This window comes from Neophocaena asiaeorientalis, unplaced genomic scaffold, assembly GCF_003031525.2.
Source record: "Neophocaena asiaeorientalis asiaeorientalis breed wild unplaced genomic scaffold, Neophocaena_asiaeorientalis_V1.1 scaffold496, whole genome shotgun sequence".
Classification (NCBI taxonomy): domain Eukaryota; kingdom Metazoa; phylum Chordata; class Mammalia; order Artiodactyla; family Phocoenidae; genus Neophocaena; species Neophocaena asiaeorientalis.
In genome coordinates, this window is record NW_020174375.1 from 1,215,258 (window position 1) to 1,232,884 (window position 17,627).

The 17,627-nt window shown below is 36.6% G+C and overlaps 1 protein-coding gene across 3 annotated transcripts in view; it reads left to right on the forward strand.

Annotated features, from left to right (window-relative positions):
• The window catches only part of ANGPT1 (angiopoietin 1), a 269,150-nt gene that overhangs the window by 222,941 nt on the left and 28,582 nt on the right, over positions 1-17,627 (forward strand). For all 3 annotated transcript variants that reach the window (XM_024756325.1, XM_024756323.1, XM_024756324.1), the window contains exon 8: positions 13,802-13,932. In XM_024756325.1, coding sequence (XP_024612093.1) covers positions 13,802-13,932 — 131 coding nt within the window. The remainder of the gene's footprint in view (positions 1-13,801; positions 13,933-17,627) is intronic.

A 17,627-nucleotide genomic window follows, 5' to 3' on the forward strand; every position in this document is an offset into this window, starting at 1 on the left:
TTTACTCCGTGCCAAATATTTGCAAAGTGCTTTGATGTGTCTCTTTTGGTACTAACACTACAAATGCCAGTGCTTATGCTGGCCTGTTCATTCTCTTTTGAAAGAATCAAAAGTGCTATTTTATTACCTGCCTCAATTAGAAGCTCAGCTAAACACCTGGATAAAGAATAATTTTAGTCTTATTCATTTTTAGGCTGCAAATGAAAAACACTTCTTTTCCCTCACATGTGCTTATGATCAATTCTAGAGAGAATTTTCCAGATCTGAAGATCAGAAGTCATTATATAAACAACTGGAGGTCACAACATTGTTATAAAATAATTATTTTAATGAACTATGCTTTAAAAATAGCAGATGTGTTAAAGATCAAATGAATAGTTTGTACCTGTTTATAATCTGATTTTTAAACTACACCTAGTATTCTTTCTTAGCAGAATAATTACATCTGAATATTGTATGCTTCTGTAACATCACCTAACCTAGAACACATGCTGATAATTAAAGACATTAAGTCAATATTTCCTTGGCTTGTTAATAAATAATAATTATTAAATATGTAGTTGTCCAATATTCATAATTATTTTATATCTCTCTTAACTGGATATGGTTTTGCTTTAATTTACGTAACTTCACTAAAATTACTCTCTTACAATTCTTTTGAAATCAGAGTCTGCATTCATTCATTTATCCAGCCAGCCAGCCACCAAATTTTTATCATGTTGCTGTTATTTGCCTGGTACTACTCAATTATTTCCAAACTTGAGTGTGCATAAAGTCAACTAAGATGTTTGTCTAAAGTGTAGATTTTTGAATCTCACATCCAGAGATTCTGATCCTGGGATAGAACCTAGGTTATCTCAAGCCTACCAAGTATGCCCAGGTGATGCTGATGCAGAAATAACACTTTAATGACACTAAAAGGACACATCATCCTTGCTGGTCTTGTGGAGCTAATAGTCGAAGGGAAGGAAGGAAACATGGGAGGGATAGTTGGCTTAAAGTAAAAGTTTCAGCTGCAGTATGTTTTAGCATGCCTGTTTGGTTTTTTGTTTTGTACTGTTTTGGTTTTTGGTCAAGGAATCATAGACCTTTTCAAAAATTTGCTGGAGCTATGCATCTTCTCCCCAGAATAAATGAACAAGCACAAAATTTTGCTCACATTTATGCATGATTCAGCTCCACAATAAGAACTCTTGGAATTAGGCTATAGTTGGGCACTAAAGAAAAGCAGTGAACTTGGCTGGGGTTGAGGATGGATTGGGGTACATTGGAGGAGACTGAAGGGGACCAGGAAAGGCTTCGTGGAGGAAATTCTTGATTATTTGTGAAGTATTAGTAAGTTCTCGTGAGGCATATGTGGAGGATGGTGGTAGGAGGGAAGTCTTGAGATTCCAGCCAGAAGGAGCAATGTGGACAAAGACCCAGAGGTGGGAGAGAGCCTGCCTTAGTTAGACAAAAGCAAGTGTCTTGTATGTAGAGGTTCGCTGTGCTACAGAAAACGAAGGCCATATTACATGATAAGGAGTTTGGACTGTGTCTTACATTAATTGTGGAGAGAAATAAGCACACTGATGACTTTGGTCAACAGAAGAATCTGTTTATGCATGCTGGAGCCTTATTTGCAGAACTTATAGCAACACGTTGTCCAAGTACAACAAGAGAAAGTATTTCCTCTTTGCAAAAAACCTCAAGAGTGTTTCTCAATGGTTTTCAGCCTTCTACTCACCCTTTCCTCTTCCTCTGTCTTCCCTTAGGGGATCCTGGAAATAAAGGTTCTTGCTGCTTTTTAAACAGAAATAAAAATGAGAACAAATCTACCTCCCTTGAACTTGTTTACACACACACACACACAAAAAAAATTACCAGTTTCAATCGTAAGTTTTACAAGGTCCTGACTTAATTTTTAGTAAAAAAGCAAACCCATAAACTCTCTGAGATGGCTGTCAGCCTGGTCTTTTAGGCACCAGAAGAGGTCTGGTCAGTGAGCCACTCGCTCGGAACTGATTCTGTCAGCCACACGTGACGCCAAGGGAACTGAAATAAGTTTAAGGGACTGTGTATTCTTTACAGGGGTCTTTAGTGCCATGTAATTCATTTGGCACTCTTTTTTTTTTATGTATCCTTAGAAAAGGGAGAAATACTAGAAGAACGTTATTTTTATTTAGAACTAAAAACAGAGAATCACTACAGTGTATATTTCTGAACTTTGAGAAGTATGGTTTCATTGTCACAGCTTTCATGAAAATCTTTTTTTTTTTAATGTATGGAGTAGAGTGTACTCTTTCAGCACTGTGCAAAAGCACTCAGAGACAATAGAGTGTGAGTTCACTATCTTTTTTTTTATGGAGGAAGAATTTATCATGAATTTTGAACAAATGCAATCATCATATCACTGAGAAAAACTGAGAACTGTATTTTACTGGGGTTTTGAAACGAGTCGCTGTTTACAATGTATCGTGTGTCAAGAGTTTGAGAATACCTGGGTGGTTGATAAACTCATTTTCATCAAAGTTCTACATTATATTAATATTTGTAAGTCAAGGAAGGGACATTAAAATATATGTTGTCAAAACTTAGATGAAAAATTTGTGTAAAATTTAAACATGTATAATGAAAGCTAATACTATATAAAACAATCATAACAGAACCAGGGAATTAGTGAAACTGGGTTCTCTGAAGTTTCTCATTATTTGGGACTGAGGTTTTCTATAACTCTGGAAATGTATCTTTCTTAATCACAACACAGATTCCCATGACCCTTGCTATCTCAGGCACTTTTCACACTTGCACATCTTCCACTAAACATGTTCAAAGTTATCTATCAAATTACATATCTACATCAGGGCTTCCGAAGCTTAAGAAGCAAATAAGGTACTCCTTCTTAAATAGTAGTTAGTTTAATACACTACACAAATTCTGGGGATTCCCCAATGATTCAATTCCATTTGAGAACAAATGATGCCAATTAAGGAAGACAGTGTCATAAAGGAAACTTTCAGGAAGTAAAGATGCGAATTAAAGGATAGGTTGGAATGGGTGATCGTTTCAGGGATTTTTCCAAGTACCAATTATGAGTAAAGAAAGGGAAAAAAATACACGTGCTGCATATATGGAATCTTAAAAAAACGATACTGATGAACCTAGTGGCAGGGCAGGAATAAAGACGCAGACATAGAGAACAGACTTGAGGACACTGGGAGAAGGGGAAACTGGGATGAAGTGAGAGAGTAACATTGACATATGTACACTACCAAATGTAAAATGGATGGCTAGTGGGAAGCAGCCGCATAGCACAGGGAGATCAGCTCGGTGCTCTGTGTCCACCTAGAAGGGTGGGAGGGAGGCTCAAGAGGGAGAGGATATGGGGATATATGTATCCTTATAGCTGATTCACTTTGTTGTACAACAGAAACCAACACAACATTGTAAAGCAATTATACTCCAATAAAGATATTAAAAAAAAATACACGTGCTGGATTCAGCCAATAAAGCACCCTATTATGTGGCAAGAAAATCTTAGGATTCTCAAAAGATTGGAATTTTACTTTATTAAAGAATAAATATTTGAATTAAAGGATTGTTATTCAGGCATCTGGGTTCAAATTAATGTAGACCTTAAATTAGGTAGTCAGTCAGCAAAGGGACTCTGGTTTCTTGTTCTTTGTGCGTAGTATTCTGCTTGCTCCATATAAAAATGAGGAAAACTTGCAAAGGAAATGGGGCCTATGGATTTGAGAAAATTGATCCTTTTCATCTTGAATTTCTCCAGCTTATTGCCTACATACATGTCTTAATTAGCTCCATGTCTATCTCACTGTTTTCATCACTGTCTGTATGCTTATGTATGTCTATCAATGTCATATACATTTTGCTTGTTTAATTTAGACTTACTCATATAGCTCATGTTTACCGTGCTTCTGTGTAGTTTATAGTTATTGGTTAGGGAAGTTTGGTTTCTTTGTTTAATTTTTTATTAATATTCATAAGTACTCTACACGTGACAGTCTTTTCAAGGCTTTATATGTATTACTTCATTTAGTTATCACAACAATATTAGAAGGACATTACTATTATGAGAGTCATTTTACAGATGAGGCAACTGAGGGTCAGAAAGGATAAGAGCTACACTCTAAACCCAGACAATTAAGCTCCAAACTGTTCTGTTATACTATCTCCTGAGTTCTATAGACACACATATGCAAATACAATGACACAGTCCTACTCTTTAGAAGTTAATGTTGTATATTTTTTTGTGTGTGTGTGGGAGTGGGGAGATAAAAGGAGGAAAATTTTGTTTGATGACTTTATTGGCAGTTATTTTCTTCATTCATACTTACTTTGTACCAAACCACGTATATCTTCTTTTTTTGCCATACACGGGCCTCTTACTGTTGTGGCCTCTCCCGTTGTGGAGCACAGGCTCCAGATGCGCAGGCTCAGCGGCCATGGCTCACGGGCCCAGCTGCTCTGCGGCATGTGGGATCCTCCCGGACCGGGGCACGATCCCGTGTCCCCTGCATCGGCAGGCGGACTCTCAACCACTGCGCCACCAGGGAAGCCCTACCTATATCTTCTTGATCTTTATGTCTCTTTAAGTATCTCTCAATCTCTATCACGTGCTTAATTCTTAATTAGTCAAACTGTATGTTATTAGATCTTTTAATCTTCCTACTTACATCCTCTTTTCTTTTGAACTTTTCCTTCTACTTACAGATTCATAACTATGAATGTAGATCATTGTCATACAACTCTCTTGTCGTTGGCATATGTTCGCTCTTTTTTTATAGGTGCACCAACTTTGCTTCATATATTTTCCTATCATTTTCTTACATACTCATTGAAAGGCTATCGCAAATAAGTACGTAATCCGTTCACCTATGGACAATGGAGTAACAGAATATATCTCCAACATACAAAAAATAGTGTGGCACATAATGACAGATTTATTTAATACAGCCTCCTCCAACAGAGATCACAGTCCTAAGATTCAGCATTGGAAAATAAGACCTCTGTCCTCTAACAAAGAAGACGGAGGCTTTGAAACAGATCTTTAAAATGAATGCCCTGTTTCTGGAGGGAATTATGCAGTAGAATGGACTCATGTATAGATATATTGGGTTGGTCATAAGATTTGTTCGTTTTCTTCCGTAAGATGGCTCTAGTAGCACTTAGTTGTCTTTGACTTCATTTGAAACAGTTTTGTTAGATTGTATGTGACAGCTGTCATATCAGTGTGCGTTTAAAAAAAGACTTATCAAACTGAATTTTTGTGTAGCCATTTTAATATTGAAGATTTAAAAAAGCAACATTTTTGGCATATTATGCTTTATTATTTCAAGAAAGGTAAAAACGGGGCCGAAACGCAAAAAAGATTTGTGCAATGTATGAAGAAGGTGCTATGACTGATAGAACATGTCAAAAGTGGTTTGCAAAGTTTTGTGCTGGAGATTTCTTGCCGGCCGATGCTCCACAGTCGGGTAGACCAGTTGAACTTGACAGTGATCAAATCGAGACGTTAATTGAGAACAATCAATGTTATACCATTAGGGAGATAGCCGACATCCTCAAAATATCCAAATCAAGCGTTGAAAATCATTTGCACCGGCTTGGTTATGTTCATCACTTTGCTGTTTGTGTTCCACATAAGTTAAGCGAAAAAAACCTTCTTGACCATATTTCTGCATGCGATTGTCTACTTAAACATAACAAAAGCCCTCCGTTTTTAAAACAAATTGTGATGGGCGATGAAAAGTGGATACTGTACAATAATGTGGAATGGAAGAGATTGTGGGGCAAGTGAAATGAACCACAGCCAACCACATCAAAGGCCGGTCTTCATCCAAAGAAGGTGATGTTGTGTATATGGTGGGATTGGAAGGGAGTCCTCTATCATGAGCTCCTTCCGGAAAACCAAGCAATTAATTCCAACAGGTACTGCTCCCAGTTAGACCAACTGAAAGCAGCACTCAACGAAAAGCATCAGGAATTAGTTAACAGAAAACACATAATCTTCCATCAGGATAACACAAGACCGCATATTTCTTTGATGACCAGGCAAAAACTGTTACAACTTGGCTGGGAAGTTCTGAATCCTCCGCCATATTCACCAGACATTGCGCCTTCGGATTTCCATTTTTTTCGGTCTTTAAAAAATTCTCTTAAGGGAAAAAATTTCAGTTCCCTGGAAGACTGTAAGAGGCACCTGGAACAGTTCTTTGCTCAAAAAGATAAAAAGTTTTGGGAAGATGGAATTATGAAGTTGCCTGAAAAATGGCAGAAGGTAGTGGAACAAAAGGGTGAATACGTTGTTCAATAAAGTTCTTGGTGAAAATGAAAAATGTGTCTTTTGTTTTTACTTAAAAACTGAAGTCACTTTTGGGCCAACCCAATAGATCCCTTTGTCAAACTTGATGGTCTCACTTCTCATATTTGCTTTAATAGATCATTCCATGAGCTATTTCTTCAAATGTCTGGTGGCAACCACAAACTCATTCCATCCTTATTAAAAGTGTCCCACTGTATGATTTGAGCAGACCATCAGGTCATTAATACTGGACAAATTTCAAATCAGGAGAAAAATGCTCACGGGACTTGAATTGTAAAACATAATTGTATTATTGGAGTTAAAATGTTACTACATATAAAGAATCTCTTGAGATGAGTAAACCTTAAATTCTAAACAATCTGAACGCTTATTTCATAACTGACTCAATGAATATTTATTTAATGCCTGTCATGTATATTATACATGGAGTTTACAAAGACGGCTAAGAGATGAAGACTTCTCATCAAACGCTTATAGTCTGATGAGGAAGAAAAGGCACATTTATGAAGAGAAATACTACGATAGGCAAAATGAGATATGCCACAAGAGAAGCAATTTATCTGTGCAATGAAAATTTGTAGAAGAAAGAAGAGAAAAGGCTTCCCACATAATATTTTGTCTTGAAAGATTGTTGATTTTGGACTTGGGAGAAAGGGATCAGTTCAGTAAAGTTCTGGTCATTTATAAGCCCAGGATACACTTGCACAGTCCTGAATTAAAGAGAATAAAATGTTTATCTTGAAGATGTTATTTTGAAAACAATTAGAAAACATTGTTTAACTAGAGATAATTTTACTATATTAGGAAAGGCTAATATAGAGTTTGTCTTCCCTTGTGCTAAGATAAAATTTATATTCTTGCCTTTATCTCAAGGCTTCCAGCCTTAGTAGTTCCCACTGTAGAACTCTGTACTTAACAAAAAGGACATTTTATGAAAATAAATAATTTCCAGCTTCAAATGCTAATAGAAAAAAAGGAATAAAAATCTATCTTAAATGCTTAGTATCTAAATAAGTTCATTGTCTGCCTTTTCACTTGACATTCCCAGCACATTCAAATGACTCATGAATCTCCTTTATTTCTTATCTTTTTTGATCTTAGATAACCTCAATTTAATTGTGCCGTGAATTTCACAGCCCTTTTATTGGAAATATCCTCCTCATCCCTTCCCTAAAGTCCATGTCTTCCACAGCCTCCCAAACTAATCTTTTCCACTAAACGTTTTGAGCAGTTTAGCATCTCCTGAATTTTTCCCTTGCCCTTTTTCCTACAATACTAATTATTTGTATACCTCCCTATGACCTCTTCATAACAGCAAACAAATGCCTAATCTTGCTAGAAGTCTACAGTAAGGCAAACATTGTTTTCTCTCTCTATAGCTTGACAAGAGAAATATTGTCTTTACGTTCAGCAAAAGATGTCACCTATATCATTTAAACTCAGTGCTAAAAGACATGCTGTGATATCACTCTTTGCTGGTGCCCAGCCCTTTTAGTAGGGTGGGGGCAGGGCAGGGAGGATGGTTACTGCAGAGACAGCCCTGGAGCAGCAACCAGAAGACGTAACAGTGTTGGGAAACTCCGTCAGATTGAGTCATTGCTACCAGGCTCTGAAAGAGAATCATGGGGGTTATTTTGCATTTTCTTCAAGTGATTGTGAAAAAGACAAACTAGTTCCATATGGTGGCAGGGAGAGAGCTCAGAGCCAAAATAAAAATCTGCTCAGCTTGTCAGTATGTGAGACCTTTAAGTTCAGATATCTAAGAGTCTGTCTACTGTTTAAAAGAGCTGAGGCCAAACTTCAATTTGTCAAACATACAACTCCCACTGCCTTGGATAATGAAAGAGACTCCCCTCGCCCCCACCCCGAACACAGTGAAGATGTAAAAATGTGAGAAGTAGAGCCATCTCTTAAGTCGACAAAATTAGTGAGAAACTAGATGCCTGGCATTGGGCTGCCTATTTTAAAGAAAATAAAGTTATAGAATCACTTGTATGATACAGAGGTCTATTTTGAAGCCTCCTCTTCCATAATAGAACGCACTGTTGTCCTGCACTCATTAAGAAATGTGATTTAGTCTTTCTAGTTACTGAAGTTTCTGTAAGTGAAAGAAAAGGAGTAACTATATTTTCATCAAGAATGACTAGAAAATCATGACCAGTTTCAGTATGCATGTGTTTCATTTTCCCTTCAGATGCTAATTGAAAAAATTAAAAAGCTGACATTCTTTAAAGTCACTGACCAATTGGTACTCATAATTTTTCCCCCCCTTAATTAGGAAAATGGTTTGAAAAGGATAAATGCCATGATTCTATTTTGTGGCTGCCTTTTTGGTCACAGTTAATGGTATTTTTTGGAGTTTCTGTGCTGTTGTTATTTTGGGGTTGGTTGTTGTTGTTTTGGCATCCTTCATGTTTTTGTTCCTAAGCCAGATACTTTGCTCTGTAATAACATTTGGTTTTTATCTCCCAACACATCATCCTTCATGTAAGCCACATCTACACTGGCTGAACATAAGAAATAAATGTCCAAGATTCTCATGGTGTTATTTTGGGGGAAGCATTCTCTCCAGTGACCCACACTTTAAGTCCTTTTCACCATAGTCATATGCAAAGCTGACTTTGCCCCTTCTGTGTATTGACTTTTCTTTTGTAAAGTGATGTTCCATTATCAGAATAGAGAAAGTCACGGATAGTTAATTATACATATTTTAGAAATTAACCAGAACCATTAATAAAAAGAACCACGGAAATATTCTGTTTGAGCCTCAATTCAAATTTTCTTATCTAATTCAAAAAAATACTTGGTATTAGTGAATGGCCAGCTCTTAGTCTGTCCCTATCAGATAACCAGTTACAGTTGTTGGCTTTGGGTCAATAATTGCTGTTCTGTGCTAGGTAAGAAAGAATGAGCCCCTTAACTGTGCAGAGGACCTATCCTTGACTACACTGTTACTCCCAGAATCCTTGTGGGATTCCACAGAAGCATAATTGGGCTCATCTGTAAATTGCTTGAACTAGTGTTGAGAAAAATTATTTCTAAGAAATGCCATCTCTATTTCCCAGTGGAAGAGAACCGCTCTTCCTTAGAAGAGTATAAGCAGCTCCCTGCAACATGTTAAGGATATCAGCATAGAAGGGATGAATACTACTGTATATGAATTACACGTTCTACTCAGTCTTGTATGGTGAAAAAATCCACTGTTCCTCAAAATACTGGTCTCCTCTACTTTTTTTTTTACTGGGATATAATTGACAGATAACATTATATTAGTTTCAGGCGTACAGCATAATGATTTAATATATGCATATATGTATATATTGCAAAATAATCACCACAATAAGTCTAGTTAGCATCCATCACCACACATGTTAAATTTTTTTTCCTTGAGGTGAAACTTTTCAGATCTATTCTCCTAGCAACTTACCAATATACAACACAGTATTATTAATTATAATCACCATGTTGTACATTGCATTCCCAGGATTGATTTATTTTGTAACCGGAAGTTCGTACCTTTTGACCACCTACACCCATTTTGCCCACCCTTCACTTCTACTTTTATATCATTGCAACCAGTATGTTCTGGTATTTACATTGCACTATCTTGGGACTCTCTACGCTTCTGCTTCTTGTTTTCAAGATCCCTAATCTGGGCAGGCCCTTAAGGAAATATTTTACACCTTACTTGGCTTTTATTTTTTTTCAAAATAATTTTAGCTGAAGAATTTACCATAAGCATATTTTCATTTTGAATTTGTTCTCTGATATCAGTTGGGTATGCACACAATACAAATAAGTCATTCAATAAAACATAAGAACTAATAAGAAGACATAAGTTTTCTTCATTTATTCTACTCGCGTAATATATCAGACATGTTTTCATATTCTGGAGTCTCTGAGAAAATGAGAACAAAAACAGAACTGGAAAGATCAAGAAGGGTGTATGTGTCTGTGTAATTTTTAATTATTTCAGTTGGTTGACAAGGAAATGGGATGTTGGGTACCTAGCTAACTAAGTGAGATGCAAAAACTATCCTTCTGAAAATATGGCCCAGGTATATTGTGGTTATTAGGGTTATTGATATTTGGGTCTGATTTTACTTGCTACCTTCAGCCTACTGAAAATTGATTATACCAGTCAATAGTTCACATCCATAATTTCTTTATTCAGTGAATGTTGAGCCTTTCCTCAGTATCAGATGCTGTTTGTTCTAGATTCTGGTGATTCAGAGTTGAGTAAGACACAGCTTATGCCTCAAAGAGCTCACAGTTTATTATGAGAGAAGACAAGTAAAAAGACAACTAAAATAAAGCACAATAAGTTTCATCATAAAGGTATCCATCTGATGTTCTTTGAGATCATACTTGAAATGAATCTTAAAGGATGAGTAGGAATTCAGCAGTTACAAAGACCTTCCAGGGAAGGGCCTTCCTGGGAAAGGGGACAGAGAAATGAGAATGTGATGCTTTGAGAGAACAAGTGTTTGGTAAGCCTGGATCGTTATGTATGTGTGCAGGAAGTAAGAGATGGGAGGTGTGGGGTTGGTGTGGGAGGAAGTAAACAAGGGCTACGTCTTCAGAGTCCTCATAAACCACAATAAGGAACTTGGACTGTATCTTTCATGTGCTGGGAGAACAACTGAGGGCTTTTAACCAGAGCAGAGGAATGACGATGAGAGGCATGTTTTGAATGAGCCACATGGAGAATGGATTTTAGGGGGAAGTGGAAGGAGCTAAGCTCAAGACATGGAGACCAGTTGTAAGACTTTTTTAGTAATACAGAGAAGAGCTGCCAGGACTAGACGACTGACCTTCTAGTCTTGATTAAGTGGATCTGGAAAAATGTCTCCTTTTACTCACAGACCCTAACATACATCGTTGATGAGTTCTGTACTGGTGAAGGTCAGGACAAAACATTGTAGATGTTTATTCTACAATTTATTCTAACCCTACCGTACATACTTGCATACATATTTAGAGATATGTAAAGGCACCCTTAAACTTGGGACAATTGATGGTATAGTCATACAATAGCTGCCAAATTATGTTGGAGAAGAATATGTAATGACATGGAAACATAGTCATAAAATCATATATGAAAAACTTATTGTTAAAAAGCATGTGAAGTATGATTTCATTTGTGTTTATACATGAGAAGAAACTGTTTTAAAGGGTACAAAATTGACATAAGTGATTACTTCTAGAGTGGTAAATGAGATGGGCCTGTGGGCAGAAACTTTACTGGCACTGTTCAAAATGTTTATAGAATATGATCAGGTATTACATGTATACTTAAATATAAATAATATTTTCTATTTGAAGAAGAAAACAAACAAGGAAAAGACTAAGTGTATATAAACCATAATGTCAAGAGTAGTTATATTTGGAGATGAGATTTGGGTTACTTTTTATTTTCTTTTTGCTTTTCTCTACCTCCTAAATTTATAATTATGCATTCCTGTTGCCTTGGTAACACAAAGAAACCATTGTAAATTATGAAGCTTGAATTATAACCCTCATATAAAAGTATAAACTATATTCAGCACATAGCAGTCACTTAGTTAATATCAACTCAACATTTGTGCTAAATTACCTGCAAAATACAGTGTAGAAAATCACTGTTTCCTGGAAAGTCTATCCCCATTAGTGAGCTTAAAGCTACTGCAGGGAAAATGGTATTGACTTACCTTAAGTCAATAAGAAGGAAAGTCATCACAGTTTATAGAGAATCCAAGAATCAGAGTTGGAATTAGCATCCCTCTTGCAAAAGTGCCTGTGGGCTAAACTTACCCACTCCTGGTGGAGAGGGAGATTTCAGGCCAGCAGAGTCATAGCTACTTAATTTTGTAATCATTCATCTTCCCCCAGACTGTGATTCTGTGTTCACCAAGCAAGCAACTTTCTGATTATAATTTGGCTTTCTATGTGAAACTCCCTCTAAGGAGACCATGAGACTGGGCCCTTTATTTTGACTGTAAATGGAGACCTGACATAAGTCCCCCTTAGTTTTGCAAGTGTATGTCTGTCTCTGAGAGGCTGAGAAAGTTATCAAATTAAAACTGCAGACCAGATCTAGAAGGTGGTGAATTCACCCAGGTAACATGTCCTAGGACTCCCTTTGGTAACCTCTCACCTTACTTTGCCCTGGTGAAACCCACCTCCACATGGGCTGCCTACAACGTAAAATGTGAATTCCCAGTTAGAAATTCTACAGTTTTGCATCACCAGTGACTTTTAGCCTGACTCTCAGAGTTTTAAAATGTAAGGGGGCTTCCCTGGTGGCGCAGTGGTTGAGAGCCCGCCTGCCGATGCAGGGGACATGGGTTCGTGCCCCGGTCCGGGAAGATCCCACATGCCGCGGAGCGGCGGGGCCCGTGAGCCATGGCCGCTGAGCCTGCGCGTCTGGAGCCTGTGCTCCGCAACGGGAGAGGCCACAACAGTGAGAGGCCCACGTACCGCAAAAAAAAAAAAAAAAAAAAAAAAAAAAAAAGAAAGAAATGTTTCTAGAGAGTAAAGCAGGGTCTTTGAAGAATGCCATTTTTGAGGTTAAACAGTTGGGGTTTAACTTAGTTTTAGGAATACCACCAGAATGTAGGTCCCTCGAGGGCATGGCTTTCTGTCTGTTTTGTTTGCTGATATATCTTAAGTGCTTAGAACAATTTCTGGTATATAGTATGTGCTTAAGAAATATTTGTTCAGTGAATACATAATACCACCAGAATGTAGGTCCCTCGAGGGCATGGCTTTCTGTCTGTTTTGTTTGCTGATATATCTTAAGTGCTTAGAACAATTTCTGGTATATAGTATGTGCTTAAGAAATATTTGTTCAGTGAATACATAATGACTAATAAGAGCTTGGATTTTAAAGTCAACCATAGTGAAATTCCAGCTTATTTAGCCTCTCTGAGCCTTGGTATGCAAAATTTTGATATTGATACCTGAATCACGGATTTAATATAAAAATTAAATTAAATAACAGCCGGAAAGCATTTAGCAGAATGCTTGGCACAGAGTAACTCCTCCTTTAGCACATCATCAATATTCAACATTAACACAGTGATATATGCTATAGTGACACTCTACAGGGCATTTTTTGTTTAGAGATCAATACTTGTAGTAATAAAATAAACCCATTTTCCTTTTGTGGATCCTACATTATCAGAAAACCATATGAGTTTAAGTATGCATAGTAAAATAAACATCAAGCACACAAGCCACAGATAATTTTACCTATATGTAGTTTGATGTCCTTTCTTCCTTCCTTCCTTCCTTCCTTCATTCATTCTCTTCCCCCCACAACCCCTTCTCTCTCTTTCTTTCTGTTCAGGGAGCTTTGGTCTTATACCAGTTTGTTGGAAGGGCTGAATTCAGAGAAGGGAGAAACTGATGAACAAGGCAAACATTCAGCAAACCAGTCTTCTGGGTTCTGTGACTCTGTTGAATGGCTTATCTTTCTTTTTTTTTTAACTTCAGGTTGTATTTAAAGGGTCACACTGGGACAGCAGGAAAACAGAGCAGCCTGATCTTACACGGTGCTGATTTCAGCACTAAAGACGCTGATAATGACAACTGCATGTGCAAATGTGCCCTCATGCTAACAGGAGGTAAGTCCTACGGGGCCTTTCTCTGAGTTATGTCTCATTGGTTTGAGGCTTGAGGTTTCTTATCTATGAGAAAAGACTATGATCTTCTGGTCAGGAAACTTAAGAGCAAGTCCCTAGAGATCATTTTGTTCTGCCCACTAATTTACCATATGTTCTTGTGCAAGACATTGCTAGCGTATTTAGAAGTTTGCCTCCTCCCCCAGCATTTATGGTGAGGGTGTGCTAAGCTTGGTTCTGAATAAATTCTTGAACCTCTTAGAGTCCCACTTGTTCTGCCTTCTAAACACTCATAATGATACCCATAGTGGAATGAACAGCAATTTGAGGATTCAGCGTACAGAAAAAACAAAAAGCCAAAATTTCTTTACAACTGTGTAATAGAGTTCATTGACCATTCTGTTGAAATGGAGTAAGAAAAATAAAGGAGTGTAGCTAGATATAAAGTTATACAATTCAGAGTAGCTATACCAGGGCTTTACATTATAAGGTATTGACCTCTGCAAGACATTTGAGCTGGTATAGGAGATACCAGATACCATTAAATAATATTGTATCACTGAGTAAGAAAGTTAATCCTTTTGCACTTTTTAAATACTTTTCTAGGCTTCTGATTGTGTCAAAGAGGAATTCTCAGTTTAGTACTAGCTTATCTATAATACTTTTTTAGCACTTACTCAATAATTACCTTTCTTAGCAAAGAAAGAACAAACTCTTCAGCCTCAGCTGAAGGGCCTTGGTTAGGCAATGGCATCTACCTAGAATTAAATAAAATGATTTTGTTTTAATTTTGTTGAGTGTTACGTCTACTTTTATTATAGTAAGTGGTACTGATTTCCTCTTTAAAGGAACGATATAAACTTCATTTTAAAAAGGATTCACAAATATTTGATATTTAACTAATTAATTTAAAGAAAAATAAATATTAATAAAAGTTGTAAATGGGCATGGCAAAAACTGTGAATAAGTTGATAAATGACTGATTGAAGTCTAAGAAACACTGAACTAAAACCTGATGGCAAATGATGTAGCTCAAAACTGTTACAGGCAAAAAAGGAGTTGGCACCAAATAAAATTGTAAAGGAAGCTTTTTTTTCAGTGTTTGTCTTCTTACGGTTTTAGTGTTGTTTCCCTCTCTTAATGGAATAGTAATCATTCCCACCTTCAACTGTTCTAATTCTCTCTCTGCGTTACCCTACAACAAAACATGTTTTCATGCTAATAAGGAAAAAACTCTTTAAATCTAAAATTTTACTTCTCCAAATATGATATTACTATCATTATTATTGCGTGTTATTACCTGTTACTGAATATGTTATACTATCTTCCTTGAATTCCAAACCAACTCTGTGAGATAAGGAGAAAAACTCAAATCTCCATTTTGTACACAAGGAAAACAAAATTAAGTAGATGTTCACCATTTTATCCTTAACATCTAGCTCAGTAGATTGTGGCACATAGGATCTCAATAAAATATGTGGTGCATGAGTGAATGAATAACCATCTTGGAACCCTTGCAGTCACTTTCAAATTTTGAAACCAATGAAATGAATCATAAGGTTGACATTTTTCTTATCAATTAACAGAGCGTGGAAGAGTATAGAGGGAAAGTTTTGGAGAACTCTTTCCACCTTCATCCCCATTCCCGGTCCCTCCATTACTACCACCACCAAATCACATTCCATACTGATTCCCATCCACTCCACTTATAGTAACATCTTTTCAACGTGAAACCAGCCCTAGTATTACCAAAGCCAGCCTGTTCTGATTCTGCCTCTGTCATATCCTTCTCCTTAAGCTTTAAACATGCCATGTTGGCATCACATTCAACCTCATCCAATAGTTAAAAAGTCTTCTATATGCAATTGTATGGCCCCCTCCCCCCAAGCAGTTGTTAAAACTTAGCATATTTTTTTTACATGGTACCCACAGGTTAGGTTTTGAACTTTTTTCCTGAAAGAAAATATTTCTTTTCATTACCTCCATGATCCCATAAATGAAACTGTCAGCAACTTTATATAAAGACAGAAGGACTTTGATTGTCCAGTTTTCTGCCTATTTTAATATAGAAGTACACTTCATTTTATCCATGTCTGTTTTTACAGATAATTTTTCTTACCAAATAAATACAACACATGAAAGACCAACAGTAAAATCTTTCAAATGTTTACTTAGAATAGTGTTCCAATCTGCTCATATTCCTGTCATAATAATGAAAATATAGAGCAAAGCAAAGAGGAAACTGCATCTCTTGGTTGTTGATGAGAAAACTTCATTGCTCAGGTTTGTGATTTTATTTCTGCTTCAAATGATTGAACTTTGTCATGTTCCTTCATCCATAATCATTCTTGGACCTGCTTCTTAGCCACCAATAAACACATATGTTGGGGAGAAAAAATTTCCACTTATTGCTTGGGTTGGAATAATCTAAGTAAATGTGTTTTTGTAATAAATGCCATTACCCTATCAAATATCCTTTTGAAAGAATCCAGGTCTTGCAAATCTATTCACTCTGCAAAACTAATACGTGGAATTTAGATAGCTAAGAACTGGAGAACATAAGGATGAATGTCAATGACAGTCCAGGTAACTTGAGTATTATCTGGAATTTATGTCCTACTTAGCTACTCCGCCCACCACCACTATTTATTCTCTGTCATAGTTCCCCTTAGAACCATTTTCTCTGTCTGATTATTTTTCCTCTTTTTTTAAAAATAGTCTCCTTTAAGCAGAGAGATTTCTTACTCCTTGAAACTAATAATTCTTAGTTCTCTGTCATCATCAATTAAAGCTTTGTTTTATCTTGTTTATTCATATATTTTCCATTGTTTCTTCTAAAAGGAATTAAGGGTAAAGTAAGATTTCTTGCCTGCTTAACTGTCCTAAATAGTTTTCTTCAAGTACATGGAGGGATTTTTGTTGGAGAATGTGGTATCATTGTTACCCTTATCTGTCAAAGACTGAAAAACAGGAGATAGGCATAATTGAAAGCAGACGGTATTTCAGCTAGACATAGGTAGAACATTTTGGCCTTTCTTCCTTCTTTCCTAACATCCTAACTTCTTAACTTCCTTCTATCAACGTAACATATTTTTAATGAGTAACTTGTTAAGAGTCAACAACTATGAGAAAAATGAGCAGGACAGAATAGAGCTTGCATCTATTGAGGAAGACCATCAGCAAAAAGCGAACAATAAATAACACAATTTCAAGTCATAACAAGTTCTAGGGACAAAATATAACAGGTGACAGAGTTATCGAAGGAAGGGGAAAGCAACTTTAGATGGAGTGTCCAGGGATCAAAGGCTGGAGTGAGTTGCCAGGAAGGATTGTGCATGTCTAGTTATGAACACCTTAAGAAGAGAATAAAAAGGTATTTATCTGAAAGAGTTTACATATGCCCATCCCTATAGTTGTGGGTCTAGATAAGATTGTCTCTCACATTTTCTTCTGGTTCTATGATTTTATTATTCCATGTACTCATTGTGGCTACAGTAGAGAAAAACAGGTAACATTATTTTTCAGTGCATGGGTTGTAGTTCATAGTAAATTGTTAGTGGAAAGGAGGTATTATCGGACTTAAAAAGCATATTTGCATCAATAGAAATAGACACCACAATGTTTTATACCTCCTTCCCCAGAAGGATATGTACTTATTTCTACCTTACCAGAAATTCTTCCATCCAATTTAAATATTG